Genomic DNA, 16,469 nt, shown 5'->3' with positions numbered 1-16,469 from the left:
TTGTATTCTTGTGGCATTGTATGCCTGTTGTATGTATCCCCAACTATTATGTAATGGTACGATGTAATGATATCCACCTTGCAAAAGCGTCTCAATATGCGGCTCTATCTTTGGTGGGACCTTCGAGTTCCTCTCGGATAGTATCGCATATTGGGCGTGACAACAAGAGTCACTCGGCAAGCCGAACACCAACCAGAGTGCTCTAGCTAGCTGGCTTCTGACCTGGTTCTCTAATGCTTCTGGCGAAGAGAGGGAGGCGATGATACATGCTACATATGGCCTTTGGTTGGCTCGCAATGAGGCAAGAGATGGGAAGCGGATTGCAGCGCCACATGAAATCATAGCTACAGTCGTAGCACATATGCATGAGTGAAAGATTGTGCATACGGAGCAGAAACAACCAGCAACGCCAAAACCCCGTAAAAAATGGCAGCCACCTGATGATGGCTGGCTCAAAATCAATTTCGATGGTGCAGTGTCGAGGCATGGAGACAAAGGAGGAGGGGGCGTGGTATCGAGAGATCATCATGGCACATTAGGGCTGGTATGTTTCACCCCTTCCCAAACATTGTAGACCTGAAAGTTGTTGGGTGTTGGCTTCCAAGATGGCCTTGGAGCTGGCTCGGGAGGTCAACGCGGAACAGGTACACGTCGAGCTCGGTAGTCAGAGCGTGGTGCAGATGCTCAACCAGCCCATGAAGAGCCTGGGCGTTGCCGGCCCTTGGGTGGAGGAGATAAAGATGATGTTGCAATCTTGCGCAGGTTTCAAAGTTTCCTGGGTTAGGCGTCCCACCAATATTGCCACGCATAAATTTGCTAAATTAGGTGTTGAAAATGAACTATGTAAGGTTTGGTAGCAGGTTTGGTTGGGGGCTCCCCCAAATTTCGTTCTTGATGTAATTTCGATGACTTTCCGAGCTTCGTGGTTTAAATAAAGCGTCAATATTACCCCTTAAAAAACAAGTCACCCGGCAAGCCGAACACCAGCCACCCCTATACACCGTAAAACACGTGGTGATGTCAGCTCCACCACCTATGCATCACGCTGGCGGCCGATTCAGATGCACAGAACAGCACACTAAACGGCAATTTAAACTCGTGTTTGTTGTGCCGGCTAGAGGCGTCTGTGATGCATGCGACAGGTGCACCCGGGCCGGCATGTGGGCTGTCTTTTCTCTTTTTTGCGGGAGACGCAATCGTTCAGCAAACATATGGTGGGATCATGCGTTGTTCCGAATGATGGCTGCATCTTCGTGTCGTGTTGATTTTAATTTTGCGCAAACTGCAATAACTCAAACAATTACCCAGAGACTCCGTACACCTCTAGGCTCCAGATAATGAATTTGTTAGCAAGACTGCGTACGCCTCACAGATAAAAGCTTCACTAAGAGTGTGAGGGGGTGTTTGGTTCCAAGAACTTTTTTGTGTTGGGACTAGAAAAAGTCCCTAACAAACCAAACAGAGTGAGACTTTTTTGAGATTTTTTGCTAAAAGTCCTTAGAAGCACCTCCTTGATAGTCTTTTTCAAAAAGTTCCAGGGACTAGAAAAAGTCCTAGGACTAGAAAACCAAACACCACCTGAGATTTACTAGCAGCAGCCACAGGCACAGGAGGTAGGATACAATGGAGAAACAAATAAGCTTTGTTAGCAAGATTATGTACCCTTTTTTTTTTTGAGAATCACCGGGGGAGTTCCTCCCCCTGAATATTTTACTCAAAGTGGCCATAATGCCAGAAGTATGATCCAGTTTATGTACATTGTAAACAAGCACAGAAATGTCATGCTGATCAATCAAGCCACAGTTGTTTGAAAGAATTTATTTATATGCTAATTAATTACAGAAGAGTTAGGAAAAGCTGAACTTCAACAAGGGTTGAGTATTTCTCGACCACAAGTCAAGGTCGGTCAGAAGAAACTCACCTACTCATATTGAGAATTACAAAGCCCTTCTGACCGGAGCTCTATATGTGATCAGTAATTCACACTATAGTTTGACCTAAGAATAGATACGTCAACATGGCATGCCGTTCTCAATCAATGATCTTTGGGCCTGTATTTGCCACCAAGGTCAAATGATCTGTGTGAAATTGTCGAGCAAAAAGCTTGTCCCTTTAATTAAAAACAAGGTATATGCTTGCCACTTCAAATGGCATAATAGGCTATTGAACAGTAACCACCTGCTTCATGGCAATTCATATTTCAATCTCAGATCAAATACCCCAACCAGTCCATGTGCTCACGGAAGTGCCAAAACAATGTGAAATGCTGCAAAATGATTGTCTCTTGGAGGCTTAGGCATTGTGAGGTCAGTAGCTCTCTGGTATCATAACCCTTTTTTAAAAGCAAGACAATTTTAACCTTGGCGACTATTCACTGGACCCGCTATTTCTTGATGACGAATCTGTAGCAAGTTAACAATACATAAGGAAAAAGTTTTTGTACTTCATACTCCCTCCATTCCACAATGTAGTGCATATTTGGTTTTTAGAAAGTCAAACATGTCTACGTTTGACCAAGTTTATGGAATAAACTTTAAAATAGTAAATATTTAAAATATGAAAACAGACTTCATGATGAATCTAATGATTCTAGTTTTGGCTTTTAGATGTTGATATTTTCCCTACAATCTTGGTCAAATGTAGACTTGTTTGACTTTCTAAAAATCAAACAGGCACTACATTGTGGAACAGAGGGAGTATCCATCCCAAAATAAGTTGTACTAAATCAGCGACACTTATTTTGGGACGGAGGGAGTAGTATATAAACAGCTCTGCAAACAATACCTCGTGAACGGCGCTTTCCCTCCATGGCTTCTTTTTTTTCCTGACAGCTTTGGCAAAGGAACGGACCATCCCATCGACGCAAGTGTGATGAATCTTCATGTACAGATATCCCTTGATTTGGCTTTAACTCTACTTGACAAATAGCACATATAAAGAGTTTGAACATATTTCGAACAGGGTATTCAGAATCCAGCCTGCGGTTAAAAAACGAAATTTGAGCCATATGCACAGGTCTTGGTGCAAACTGAAGGAATTCAGAATATCAATCAAACAAGGTTGCGCTCAGCAGCAGATAGAAAGATAATGTGAATGAACAAAATATTTTGAGGGTTTTGCATGCAATAGAACAGAAGATCGGATCCAAATACTTCAAACATGACAATGTTATGCTGTTTGAATGAGTTTATGTGCTCTATATGTTTGCACTTTAACTTCATCTAACTTTCCTCATGGTGTGCATCTTTATAAATTACTTCAGCCAGAATCCAAAAGGATGGTACGTGTCCTTGAGTTGTTTTTCATTTTGTAGCGAGAAATCATCCGTAAATTTATTCCAGGCCCGTGAGAAGGTTATTGGTTAAACTGACACTGTTGGCTGTCACAATGGAAAATGAATGTGCAAACTTCTAGAGAACAAGATGTAAGAATGCAAAAGAATTTATTAATCGACTTTCTCATTTTTTTTTAAGAATCTATTATGGTTGATGATGCGTTGGAAACCTTCAACACGATTATATAATCATAACTGAACTTCATGGCCATTTGCTCTTTTAATGATCGAAAATAGAATTATAGAACCAACCGTCTAGAGAGCAATGCACATTCATCCTCAAATATCTCTTCTACGACGTCTGGATCCATATATTCTCTATCTGCATGGGATGATGAGTCGGAAGATGTTTTCTTGCGAAACATATTTTTGAAAACACCCATTCCTGGTTGCTTTTTAGGAGCTGACATAGCTGGGTTGCCTTTTTCTGGTACTAGGTCAACGACCATACAAGTGGTGTCATCCCTCAGTCCCTTTGAGTGCACTGCGTCCTGAAAAATATTTGAATGTGTAAAGAAGAGCATCATGAAAGAGTCAGGGTTAGAGAGAGAGGAGGGGTGTACTTTAACAATTTGCTCAGCTGCAGCTTCAGGAGGAAGTCCTCTTGAACAGTTCAGAGCCTGTTCTGCAGTCAAAGCATCCCAAACACCATCGCTTGAAATAATAAGCCGACCTCCAGCAGTAGATAACTACACACATTAAAAAACATATCGGTACTTTTCAGAATCCAGGGATCAGATTAACATAAACAATACACTAGGTTACTCGGAGATGGCAGCAAACTGCTGTGTCAGGGGTTAGATACGTCCGGATACCCGCTGAAACATATCAAGTACGTATCCACCGATCTTTTTTTCCAAATAATTAAACTAATTCGGATACGTCTGGGATACCCCAGATACTGGTCGGACACGGGAAAACCAGGAAAAGCCTAACCCCGTACGTATCATTACCCACGAACCACCGTTCCCCTTTTCTCGCCTCATCCTGCCTTCACCCGACCTGAGCTCTGCGCCGCCACTGCTGCCACTCCCTCCCCTTGCTGGAGTGCCGCCGCACTGGATAAGAAGAGACCCAGTGGCCGGCCCACCGGACAAGAGAAGGGGAGCCCAGCCGCCGCCACTCCGTCGCATACCCCCTTGCTGGAGTGCAGCCGCACAGGATAAGAAGAGACCCAGTGGCCGGCCCACCGGACCAGAGAAGGGGAGCCCAGCCACCGCAACTCCGTCGCTTACCCCCTTGCTGGTGTGCCGCCGCACTGGAGAAGAAGAGACCCAGTGGCCAGCCCACCAGACCAGAGAGAGGGAGCCCAGCCGTCGCCGCTCCGCTGCATACCCTTAGATCTCAGCGCTCCTCCCTTCCCAGATTAGATGACTGTAATCTACCCACTGCCTCTAAGTGCAGCCACCGTGCTCCCTCCCCCCCTCCCCCCCCATCTGAGCGCCGCCACCCCTGCTCCCTCCCCTAACCTGAGCAGTGGTGAAGGACAGCATCCATCGCTCCCTCCTCCCCCTAATTGCCATCCTCGCGACAACATAATTTGCCATAAAAAACGTTCGATTTGCCGCCTAAAAATTTTTAGCGTTTTCCGTAAAAAGAATTAAGCATAAATTTGTATCAGGGGGGGGGGGGGGGGTAAGTTTCTCAAAACCAGTGAAATCTAGGTAAGAGGCATAGAAAAAGGGGGAAATAAATGTCAAAGCAAAACAACTTGTAGTACTGCAGTCTGCTATCATTTTACCTGTATAGTTAAATTTTGGGCTTCAGCCTTAAGTTAAAACTGTTATAATGTGTTCTGCATTTCCAGACATACCTTTACTTGCTTGACGAGAGGAACAGGAACGATAAATTCACCCACGTCCTGATCTCCGATTGTCCTTGACAGGCACAAACCCCCGGGCCAGCATCTAAGGGGGCCAATCTGGAGGTGAAGAAAAGCATGCATTAGTAAAGCAAATGAAAAGAATATGAAAACTAGAAAAAACAAATGCAAAATGTATCAATGAAAAAAATAAACAATGTCCCTCATCTTACACCTTCCACCTATATTGGGCACTTCCTCCTGTTCCACTCCTAACACGAATGCACGATTGGGTACCATGTCTCTTGCATAAATTAATATGTTATATGCCGTTAAAACTTTAAAAATCCAATCAAGGTTTTAAAAATTGACATTTAACAGATGTGTAGCAAACACTTTGGATCAAGTTCAAAAGCAAATTCAATACTACGGAGCACATTTAACATGAAACAAAAAAGTTAACACCAGAGGGCAACATAAATTAACATATGCAGCTAAAATGCTACTCCCTCCGGCCCCAATTACTGTCACGACGCCCAACTCCGATGAGCAAGCACACCCGCGACAATTAAAAAGGGCCGGGGGGAGTAGATATATCTGTGGCTAATGTTAATCGATGTCACCAAAGACTGCATAAATTTTTCAGTACTGAGAACAGGTTAAAGGATAATATGTCTCTTAACAGTCACCATAAATACTGCACATTTCCAAGTCGAGTACGAGTATCTCATAAACTGAAGCAACAGAAATGGCAACAATGAACCTTGATGCAAGAAAATTAACTTGAATGGCAAAATAAGCAAAGTTGAAACCTCAGCACCACCAACAACATTTAGCCTTCCAACATCACCTCCAGCTTCTGTTACACGATCAACCCTGCACATCAAAATCAAGTGGCAATAGATAAGTTTTTGCCATGAGAAGTGAGAAGGCACATATCAGGAGAACAATCTTACTCCTCTTTACTGGCATCGAAACGATGATCCGAAGATAACTGATAAATTGAACCTTCAGCTTCTAATACACAACGCGAATCACCAACAGATGCAACAGTAACAACCAATCCATCTATTATGACAAATGTCACTGTTGTTCCTGAAGAGCGTGCTGTAAAGAAAGAAAGTGATATCAGTAGGGCATCTAATTTAGGTCGATGCTAGTAATGTCTGAACAAGTTATTCCAAATGTTCACAAATGTATGTCATTAGAGACCAAAGAACAGGAATAAACAAGATCCATGCCAGCACATGGAAGATTCTAATGACCGATCAAAAGATCATTTTTTGCTGGCTCTGATGACAGATAAATATCCTTTTTATAAGATAACTCGGAATACTGGAGGATTAGTGAAAATTTCTTTAATTATCACTTGACGCACCTACTGTTTGGAAATCTTTATCGGTTTTGACAAATGCTGCAACCATCGCCCTTGGAAGCGCAGCAAGCCAGTCCTCCCTGTTGAGATCAGCAGGGACTGCACCCAAGATGTTGTTCAAGAGATTCTCCTTAGTATAAATAGCGGCTCCATTCCCATTGTGCCCATCAAACAGCTGCAATAAAACCACCACGCTGAGAGGCTCTGACAATTGCTTCTAGTTGATTATTCATCAAAATTATTGCCTCCAAAATTTCTTCAAAAAAGTCTAAAATGTGGAACTACAGCAAATTAAGATACTTTGTGCTATTTTTTCAAAAAAAAAAGATACTTTGTGCTATAGCCAGCAAGTCCAGCATTGCATAATTCAATTGGACACATGCATTCATTCATTGTTGACGATAAATTAACCTTAATTTCATTGTGAAACTAGTACTCCCTCCGTTCCTAAATATTTGTCTTTCTAAAGATTTCAACAAGTGACTACATACGGAGCAAAATGAGTGAATATACACTCTAAATATGTCTATATACATCCGTACGTGGTAGTCCATTTGAAATCTCTAAAAAACAAATACGATTGTAAGCAAAATGAGTGAACAGAGGGAGTATCTGTTATGTACACATAAACCATATATAGAGTCAGCATCCCAATCTCCAAACGAATTCAGAGCTTCCTCCAACGAATTCCAGAATCCAGAATTGTCCAACAACCGAGCATAAACAAATCGAGCAAGCCTCACAATTCACGCACGCACGCATCCAACCCGATCCACGTGAACTTAGAATTATTGAGCACCAACGTAACGTATCCACGTGACGCACGGCACTGCCAGATCGGGCACGCGCGAAATGCGATTTTAAGGGTGTGGGGCGCTTACGCCGAAGGCAGAGAAGGAGGATGACGGGAAGCCGGGGAGACGCTCGCAGTCGGGCTTGAGGAAGACAAAATCCTCGCCCTTCTTGGCCTGGCTGAAGAGGCCGTGCTGGAGCTCCGGGCGCTCGGCGGCGGTCCTCTCGCTGACCACCTCCCGCCGCAGCAGCACGGCGAGCGGCACGGCCGAGCCCCCAGCCGTGCTGCCGCCGCCACCCACGGAGCCCTGCACCGACCTCGACCGCGTGGACATCCCCCTGCCCTGCCACCACCGCCGCGCCGATCCGCTATAGAGGCGCGGTCCCCAATTCGTCCCGTCTCGCCCGTATTGGTGAGGGGCTTTTTTGGGGAGAGAGAGGACAGAGAGAGAGAGAGCGGCGCGGCGGGGGGGGGGGGGGGTGGGGGGGGTGAGGCAGGAAGGGAGGAGGAGGTCACATGGGTACAGAACGCGGAAATCCAGCCCGCCACGCGCATTCGACAAGTTGGCAAGGGACGGCGAGGGCCATGTTCGGACTTCGGATTAGGGTTATTAGAGCATCTCCAACAGCCGCGCTAAAGCGCCGCGCGCGCTGTGGCTGGTTTTGCGCGTCCGTCTGTGCTGGTTCCAGCAGCCGCGCTATAATGCAGCGCGCGCGCCGCTCCAGCAGAGCGCAAAAATACAGCACGCGACTTGTCGAACATTTTGCATATATGATATTTTGGACACAAAAATGAGTTTGAAACATTCATCAAAATGCAATGAACATGTGAAATTTGACACAAACAAGTTGATGAATAAAAGTTCATGCCCACAAGTTCATCCAACCAAGTTCAAATGCAAACTAAAGTTCAAGACATGAAAGACACATCAATCTTCCTCTTTCTCGTCTTCGTCCTCATCTTTCGAAGACGACTCTTTCCCTCCGAAGATGAATCTTCCTCCCTCTCATCATCACGAACCGCATCACGTGAAGCTCCGACGGTGTTGGCAAGATCTTCAACGGCATCTTCATGGGAATGTGTGTGAGAAGGCACATCGAAAGACATTCCACCCATGGCGGTCGGAGGTGCACCCATGCCTTCCATGAGAGAAGCAAAACTCATGCCTCCCATGGCGGCCATAGCGTCGGAGGGTGCTCCAAAGCCACCCATGCCTCTCATGGCGGCCGGAGGTGCACCCATGCATCTCATGGCGGCCGGAGTTGCACCCATGCCTCACATTGCGGTCGGAGGTGCACACATGCCTCCCATTGCAGCCGGAGGTGCACCCATGCCTCCCATGGCTCCGAAGCCACCCATGCCTCCCATGGCGCCGAGGCCACCGCCACCTATTGCACGAACCATGGCTCTTTTTTGGATCAAGACTTCTTGTTGGGCAAGGTTGACATACTCCTTTTGCGCCGCATTGAGGTTAGATGTGTCCGAGAAGAACAAGTGTTTCTCCCATTCCAACAACTTAGCTCGCTCATTGCTCACTTCCCTCTCCTCCAAAGCCACATTTCTCTCCTCGGCCGCCACCCTTCTCTCCTCGGCCGCCAACCTCCTCTCCTCGGCCACGGCATCTTGGTTCCTTGCCATTTTCCTCACCTTATTGGCTTCGACCCTTGCCTTCACAATAGCTTCCATAACATTTTTGAGCTCATCATCTCCTTTCCTCTTCTTCTTTTCGGTTTTGTCTTTCTTGCACCCATCCGGTTGTTTTGGCTTCGAGTATGAAACCGAGTTGGGTGTGGGGCTTCTCTTGCCGTCATCACTTGATGCATCATCCTCCTCCTCATCATCATTCATCTCAATTGCTCGCTTCCGTTTGTTGCTCAAATGCAAATCCTCCAAACCATCACGCTTCTTCCATTTCTCATCATCCTTTAACACTTCATAGCAATGAGGCAAGGTAAAGATCCTGCCTTTCTTGATCTTCCCCTTTTTGGTTGTCCTTGTCTCTTCTTTGAACAAGTTTTGTGCAATGTTGTACTACAAGAAAAACAAAACAAGTTAGCACTTCGGTCACCAAAAACAAGTATGATGAACATATATGAGATGCCACTTACTCGATCATCCTCATTTGTGCCACTTGGGTTAATCTTGTCCACTGACTTTTGTGCGGTCGCCCACTTTTGACAATCCGAGTTGATTGTCGACCATCGGGACCGAAGTGATCTCTCGGAGCGGTCAATTCCACTAACGTTGTGAGCATCAAAGTGTTCTTTCATTCGCCCTCAATACGCGTCTCTACTTTGATCACCTCCAATGGATGGATCCCTCGACACTTGCAAATAAGTATAGCATAGTAACTTGTCATCGGTGGTGGAGTAATTGCCCGCTCTTCCTTTCGGCGCCTCGACAATTCCCTCACCCTCCTCGTCCACCTCAAACTCATGGTCTTCAAAATGGATGTCATTGGTTTGAGACCAATGCGAATTGTTCGACCCAACACCCATAGTGGACATGTATGCATCATCATTGAGACTACAAAGTTTTTTGAACAATGCAAATAAGCTATCTATATGTGATGATGATGCATTGAAAAAATAAGAAGAAAAGAAAAGTTGGAAAAAATTTCACCTTGGGGGCATTTCGTCGAACACATGGTGCGCGTCGGCGGCCGGCTCAACGAGTGAGCTCGCCGGCGCTTCGGTAGCCGCCGCGGCCGTCGAACGCCCTGCAAGCTTCTTTCCCCTCGCCTTCGTGGTGCCGGAGCCGTCCGCCGCCTTGTTTTTCTTCGCGGATGTTTTGCCCTTCTTCGTCCGCGCTGCATTGGGGACCTTCTTCGACAGTGCAGCGGCGACACGGGACGGCGCCGGCGCGACGCCACCCGGCGCCGTGGTCATCCGCGGCGGCAAGAAGAGGCTGCGCGCGAGGCCGACGCTCGGCGGAGCTCCGGCGGTGGCGACGCCAGCGCTTCCCGCGCTAGGGTTTCCGGCGGCGGCGGCGGGGGGGGGGGGGGTCGCGGCTGTACAGCAGGGTGAGCGGGGCGCCGGTGTGCGCGTCCATGGGTGGGTGGCAGGGCGCCGGCGCCGACGCGCGCGGGGCGTAGGACGAGGAGAGGAGAGAGTGCGGCGCGAGCGCTCGAGTGTGCCGCGTGCTGTAGCTGGCGCCCGAAATACGCCGCACGGGTAAGTGTTTTCAATCGCGCGCCCAAACCGTTATAGCGCGCGCCGTTTTTGCGCGCCCGCTGGAGCGACTCGCCGCGTTGCGCGCGCGCTAAAATGGCCTAATTTGCGGCGCGGCGCTAGTTTAGCGTGGCTGTTGGAGATGCTCTTAGAGCAACTCCAACGCGGGCGCGTGTCAACATCGACCCAACGCCGTCAATTCAAACCGGAAACTAGTGCGCTAGTTGTCTGTCTGGACGTATTATTGGCCCATATTTGCATCTAATTTATGTCCACATGACATAAAATAGACATACCGTGCTTTCGCTCGGTGCCCCCCTGGCCCCATCTGTCAGCCACCCAACCACTACCGTGGTCGTAGTCAATGCATCACCTAACTCGGGCCCACACGACAGCATCTCGAAGTTCCAAGTTTACGTCCTTTTTAATGCAAGCGTGTGGGAGGAGGGGGCCTCATCCACTTCTCCGCGTTCACATATGGCCACACTCGCTCCTTCTCGGCGACAGCAAAACACTATGTTGCCATGGGTTTCTTCGGCAAGGGCAGGGGGCAAGCTCGATGTAGGCGCAGGCTCGTCCTGCATGTCGCCGCCACCACCACTGCCGCGTGCCTCCGAGTTGGAGCCACGTGCGGCGAGGAGGCGCCGACCACGGGACCGGTTTTACATCCCGGTGCACCGCAAGCATTGGCATTGGTATTACCACCAGCCATCGCTCCCCCACGGCTGGCACCTTGACCCGTGCCGCATCCTGGTGCCGCGGTCACCGTGGACGCACACGGAGGAGGTGCACAAGCACCGTGCCCTCTGGACGCCAGAGCAGTGGGGCGACCCCTGAAAGTGCGTTATATCGACTAGAGGGGGTGAATAGGTGATTTTTACAAATTCGTCACCGTGGAAATTCAAAGTGAGGAATTTCCTAAGCAACGAACTACTAGCAGCGGAATAAGTAATCAGGTACATGCATAACAAAGCCGTAGCATAGTCATCATGATGAAATGAAACATACAGAGCACATGTAGCGTGAAAAACAGGATAAGCCGGCTGAAGACAAAGTGACTGAAGAATTAGGATTGAAGAAAATTGAGAAAGTCTTTAGTCAAAGTCATCAAACAGTAACAATCAAGTTAACACATGAATGAGGAAATGAAAGGGTTGAGAAAATAGAACCAGTAGCTTGATGAAGACGATGATTTGGTAGATCAGTTCCAACTGTTGTGGCAGTTGTACGTTTGGTTGGAGCGACTAGGTATTTAAACCTGAGGACACACATTCCTCACCGTATTCTCCTTGAGCTAAAGGCACACCGGTGAAAGGACATGTGGTGCCCCCATGTGTGGTTTTGGTAATTGATGACATTCTTTATGGACTAATGGTTGCATTGAGTTATATTTGAAGGATTTGTCCATAGGCATTTCTTGAAGTCCATGTGTTGGTTTCAAGGAGTTTATGTGTTGACCAAGGTGCCATTAAGGAATTATCCAAAGATTGGTCATGTGAGTGTTGAGCTTATTGCAAGCATGTCTTGAAGAAGAAGATTGTGTGATCATTCATGTTTACCTTCAAGACATCATCCAAACTAAGAGATTTGGAAAGATTCAAGGTTGATCAAGACTAAGTCAAGAGTGAATCAAGTTGATCAACTCACAAAGCGTAAAAGATGTACCGAGAGGGATCAAGTGATCCCATGGTATGGTAAGCATTGTCCATTTCACTTTGTGTACTAACCCATGGTCTATGTGAGAGTTCTATGTGGGGTTAGGTACATGTCCATGGGCTTGCGTCAAGAGGAAGATATAATACAACCCATGGAAAGGATGACATCAATTAGTGATCCTCATCAAGATTGTCATGTGCAAGTTCAAGTGTAGCATCACGAAGATATCAAGTGCTTGAAGCTTGCCATCCATTGTGGTGTCAATGGACTTGTGAAGATGTGCCGAAGAGTGGCTCACCCATAATGGAGTATGAGGGAGCAATCATCTAGTCTCCATCGACCCAACGCAATCAAGAAAGGTGATCCATCTTGCGGAGGACAAGATCGTCATCATCTAGCTCAAGTGGATCATGTGCAAGGCAAAGGTTTGCCCTTGATAGGTTTTCTATTTTACTGGTCTCATGGTGGTAGTTGGGAGACTCGGTTATAGGATCGATAGCCGTACTATCAAGGGGGGCTCTCAAGTGAGTAGCTTGATCATATCGTTCGTCGAGAGCTCAAACCATTGCATCCTTGCATCATGTTTCTTGGTTCTTGTTTGGTTCTCTTTGTGAGTCTTAGAGCTTATGGTCATCTTGATGACAAGCTTGAGTTCATCGAAAACGGAGTTTGCATGCGTCTTCTATGATGTTTTCGGTGTTGGAGGTTTTACCGGTCTTTTCCGAGGAAGGGTTCTCACCATTTTCTTTTGGGCCTTTTCTCATTTGCTTATCATTGGTATTTCTATCAAGATTGTTTTAGCCCTTGTCGCCAGCTTTCCAACAAACTTGGTTTCGTCGAATTCGGAGTCCGAATGCAGAAGTTATGGTAGTTTTGGTGTTCTGAAAAGGCTGTAGCGGTACTACCGCGGGTAGGAGCGGAAGTAATTTTTTACTACCGCCCTTGGGAGCGGTACTACCGCTTGGAGCAGTACTACCGCGCCTACTTCCGTGGCTACTTCCGCACGGGACCAAAAACTCGTCACAAGTCCAGCGGTGGTAGGCACGGATGTAATTTTTTAGTACCGCTCGCAAGCAGTAGTACCGCTACCCTTAGCAGTAGTACCGATACCCCTAGCGGTAGTACCGTGATGTCAAGTGGTACTACCGCTCGGTGCGGGCTATGAGCATAAAGGTTGGATTTTTCCCCATCTATAAAAGGGGGTCTTCTTCCCCATTGAACCTTATCCTTTGAGCTCGTGTTCTTCCCCCATTGTTGACCTTCTTCGAGCTTGCTAACTCTCAATCCCTCCATGGATTCTTGCTAGTTTTTGAGGGAAAAGAGAGAGGAGATCTAGATCCACATTTCCACCAATCACTTTCTCCTCTATGTGAGGGGAACCCCTTGGATCTAGTTCTTGGAGTTCTTGGTGTTCTCCTTCTTGTTCTTCCTCTCATTTTCCTCCCTAGCATTAGTTGCTTCGGTGGGATTTGAGAGAGAAGGACTTGGGCACTCCGTGTGCCCTTGCCATTGCATTTGGTGCATCATTTTGAGTTCTTCACGGTGATACATGGAAGTTACAAGTTGAGAAGCTTATTACTCTTGGGTGCTTGGTACCCTTGAGCTTGTTCCTCTTGGGTGCTTGGGCGCCCTAGACGGTTGGTGGTGTTCGGAGCTCAATCATTGTGGTGTAAAGCTCCGGGCAAGCGTCGGGGTCTCCAATTAGGTTGTGGAGATCGCCCCGAGCAATTTAACGGGTACCGGTGACCGCCCCCAAGGGTTGCCATTTGTACGGGTTCGGTGACCGCCCTCAAGGGTCCCTTAGTGGAATCACGGCATCTTGCATTGTGCGAGGGCGTGAGGAGATTACGGTGGCCCTAGTGGCTTCTTGGGGAGCATTGTGCCTCCACACTGCTCCAAACAGAGATTAGCATCCGCAAGGGTGTGAACTTCAGAATACATCATCGTCTCCGCGTGCCTCGCTTATCTCTTACCCGAGCCCTTTACTTATGCACTTTACTTTGTGATAGCCATATTGTTTCTTGTCATATATCTTGCTATCACCTAAGTAGTTTTTCTTGCTTAGCATAAGTTGTTGGTGCACATAGGTGAGCCTAGTTGTTGTAGGTTTTGTGCTTGACAAATTAACCGCTAGGTTTATTCCGCATTTGTTCAAGCCTCAACCGTATATTTTAAAGCGCCTATTCACCCCCCCCCCCTCTAGGCAACATCCACGATCTTTCAATTGGTATCAGAGCCTCGTCTCTCTTTGTTGGGCTTAACCGCCTAGAGAGTAAAGATGCCGACTAGAGGATTAGGATTCTCTAACACTCTTAGTTTCGATGGCACAAATTTTGATGTTTGGATAATTCGCATGCTTAATCTCTTTAGGGTCATGGACCCAAATTTAGAGCGAATTGTAGATATGGGTTTTTCTCCTCCAAAGGATCCCCAAAGATTATCTTTAGAGGATGAGAAAAACTCTTATCTCAATGCTCAAGCCTCTAATGTGCTTTTCGATGCTTCAAGCAATGTAGTTATATTTCAACTCATGCCGTTCTGGGATGCTCATGAGTTATGGACAAAGCTTCAAGATAAATATGGTGTGTCCAAGATTTGTGGGGATAGTTGTTCTCCCTCCACCTCCGGTCATATAGTCTTCTCAACTTCTTCTACTTCACCTACATGTGGTTTGCCACAAGGTAATGATATGGTGAGTAGTGTTGGTCATTGCAATGATGATAGTATGCTTATTGTGGATGATCCTTCATCACTATATTATTGCAATGCTCCCTCTTTGGGCTTTAACACTTCGAGCACTCCAAATGTTTCACATGTTTGTGTTGATAGTCCTTGCATATCATGTAGAAATTGCTTGACTAAATATCATGATGATATGCTTGCTATGTTTTGTTGCCATGATAAAAATGCATCTATTTCCTCGAATTGTTGTGCTAACAATGTAGAGGAAACCAAACACTCCATGGAACAAGATGTGGTGTTTAATGGTGCCTCAAGGGATCCTACATCATCATCTATTGTGTTTTGCCTTATGGCTAAGGCGTCAAAGGTATCTCCTACTTTGTACCCCAATATGTCTCTTGATGATGATGTTGATGCTAATGATGATGAGGATAATGATGAAGAGAATGATAATGTTGCCTCCTTAAAAATTAAGGGGGAAATGGTTTTTAAAGCTCTTCATAAAAATAAAATTGCTCGTTCCAACTTCATGGAAATTATGTCCATTGCTATTGAGAGCAAGAAATATATTGATGAGTTGGAATCTCGTCTTGAGGAGCATGAGGTCACCATTGATAAAATGGAAGGTCATGGGCGTGATTACACTAATGAGATTGCGGACCTCTCTCAAGCTCTTGAACTTGAACAAACCACCAAGGAATCTCTTGAGGAGACTTTTGCTCTAGAATTGTCTAGAGTGAAGGAATCTACTGATAGAGCTCTTGAGGTGGCCAATGTTTTTGAAACTAAAAATGCTAAGCTTGAAGTTGCTCATGCTAGACTCCTTGAGGATTTTGAGCACCTCGAAAATGGCTCAAGGGTCATCAAGGGTGAGCTCATCAAACTCACCGAGTCTCATGCTCAACTTGAAGCTTCTTATTTAAAAGAGCTTGCCAAGTTGCCTTCTCCTCTTGTTGTTAATGATGATGCTTGTGCTACTAATTCTATTACTTGTGAAGCATCCATTTTGAAGGAGAGTGTTGAGCTACGGGCTCAACTTGAGTTGCTATCTAGCAATTATGGGAAATTGGAAGAAAGCCATGAAAAGCTCTCAAGCTCTCACGACGATCTTCTAGTATCCCATAATGTGCTAAAGATAGCTCATGAGGCCATGATTGCTAAGGTAACATCTAGTGAGCCTCATGTTGATACTAGCACCACTTCTAGTCAAAATACTATATTGCCATGTGCTAGTCCTTGTAATTCATCTACTCACAATGTTGGTACATCTTGTGATGAATTGCTTTCCTTGCCTTGTTACTCTAACGATGAAGCTTATACTTCCTCTAGTACTTGTGTTGAGACTAACCATGTAGAGGAAATCAAAGAGCTCAAGGCCCAAGTCACTTCTTTGAAGAAAGACTTGGAAAAGAGTCATGAAGGGAAATCCACACTCAACAATATCTTGAGTGTGCAAAAATCCCCCAATGACAAAGGTGGACTTGGATTCAACTCCAATAAGAAGAAGAAGAAGTCCAAGAGCAACAAGAAGAAGGGCCAAAAACAAGTCAAGAATTCGGCCAAGATTATTTGCTTCAAGTGCAAAATTGAAGGGCATCATGTTAGATATTCCCCATTGAAGAAGAATGCCATTGGTAACAAGCAACAAGGGAAGAGGC

At 46.2% G+C, this 16,469-nt stretch overlaps 1 protein-coding gene across 2 annotated transcripts; it reads right to left on the bottom strand.

Moving 5' to 3' along the window:
• Positions 1-1,803: 1,803 nt before the first annotated feature.
• On the bottom strand, positions 1,804-7,758 carry LOC123137060 (probable protein phosphatase 2C 15). Of its 2 annotated transcripts, none has more exons than XM_044556614.1 (9): positions 7,392-7,758; positions 6,514-6,685; positions 6,092-6,242; positions 5,948-6,011; positions 5,148-5,255; positions 3,898-4,023; positions 3,587-3,825; positions 2,785-2,978; positions 1,804-2,402 (listed from the first exon to the last, which is right to left on the bottom strand). In XM_044556614.1, exons 1-9 carry the CDS (start codon positions 7,635-7,637, stop codon positions 2,368-2,370), a joined length of 1,335 nt encoding a protein of 444 aa, XP_044412549.1. In that variant the 5' UTR covers positions 7,638-7,758; the 3' UTR covers positions 1,804-2,367. The 2 variants fall into 2 exon arrangements, with proteins under 2 accessions (XP_044412549.1, XP_044412550.1); XM_044556615.1 differs by having other exon boundaries at positions 2,322-2,731; positions 2,767-2,978.
• Positions 7,759-16,469: the final 8,711 nt, after the last annotated feature.

This window comes from Triticum aestivum, chromosome 6B (assembly GCF_018294505.1).
Source record: "Triticum aestivum cultivar Chinese Spring chromosome 6B, IWGSC CS RefSeq v2.1, whole genome shotgun sequence".
Taxonomy (NCBI): Eukaryota; Viridiplantae; Streptophyta; class Magnoliopsida; order Poales; family Poaceae; genus Triticum; species Triticum aestivum.
The sequence above is the reverse complement of the archived record's forward strand: the minus strand, read 5'-3'. Positions and strand labels throughout refer to the sequence as shown.

Excerpts from the sequence above, each read along its gene's own strand:
- LOC123137060 (XM_044556614.1), bottom strand. The coding sequence starts at position 7,637 with ATGTCCACGCGGTCGAGGTCGGTGCAGGGCTCCGTGGGTGGCGGCGGC. Across the intron at positions 6,243-6,513 it reads TAAAGATTTCCAAACAGTAG|CACGCTCTTCAGGAACAACA; the intron begins GTGCGTCAAGTG and ends CTTTCTTTACAG. Across the intron at positions 3,826-3,897 it reads CAGCTGAGCAAATTGTTAAA|GACGCAGTGCACTCAAAGGG; the intron begins GTACACCCCTCC and ends AATATTTTTCAG.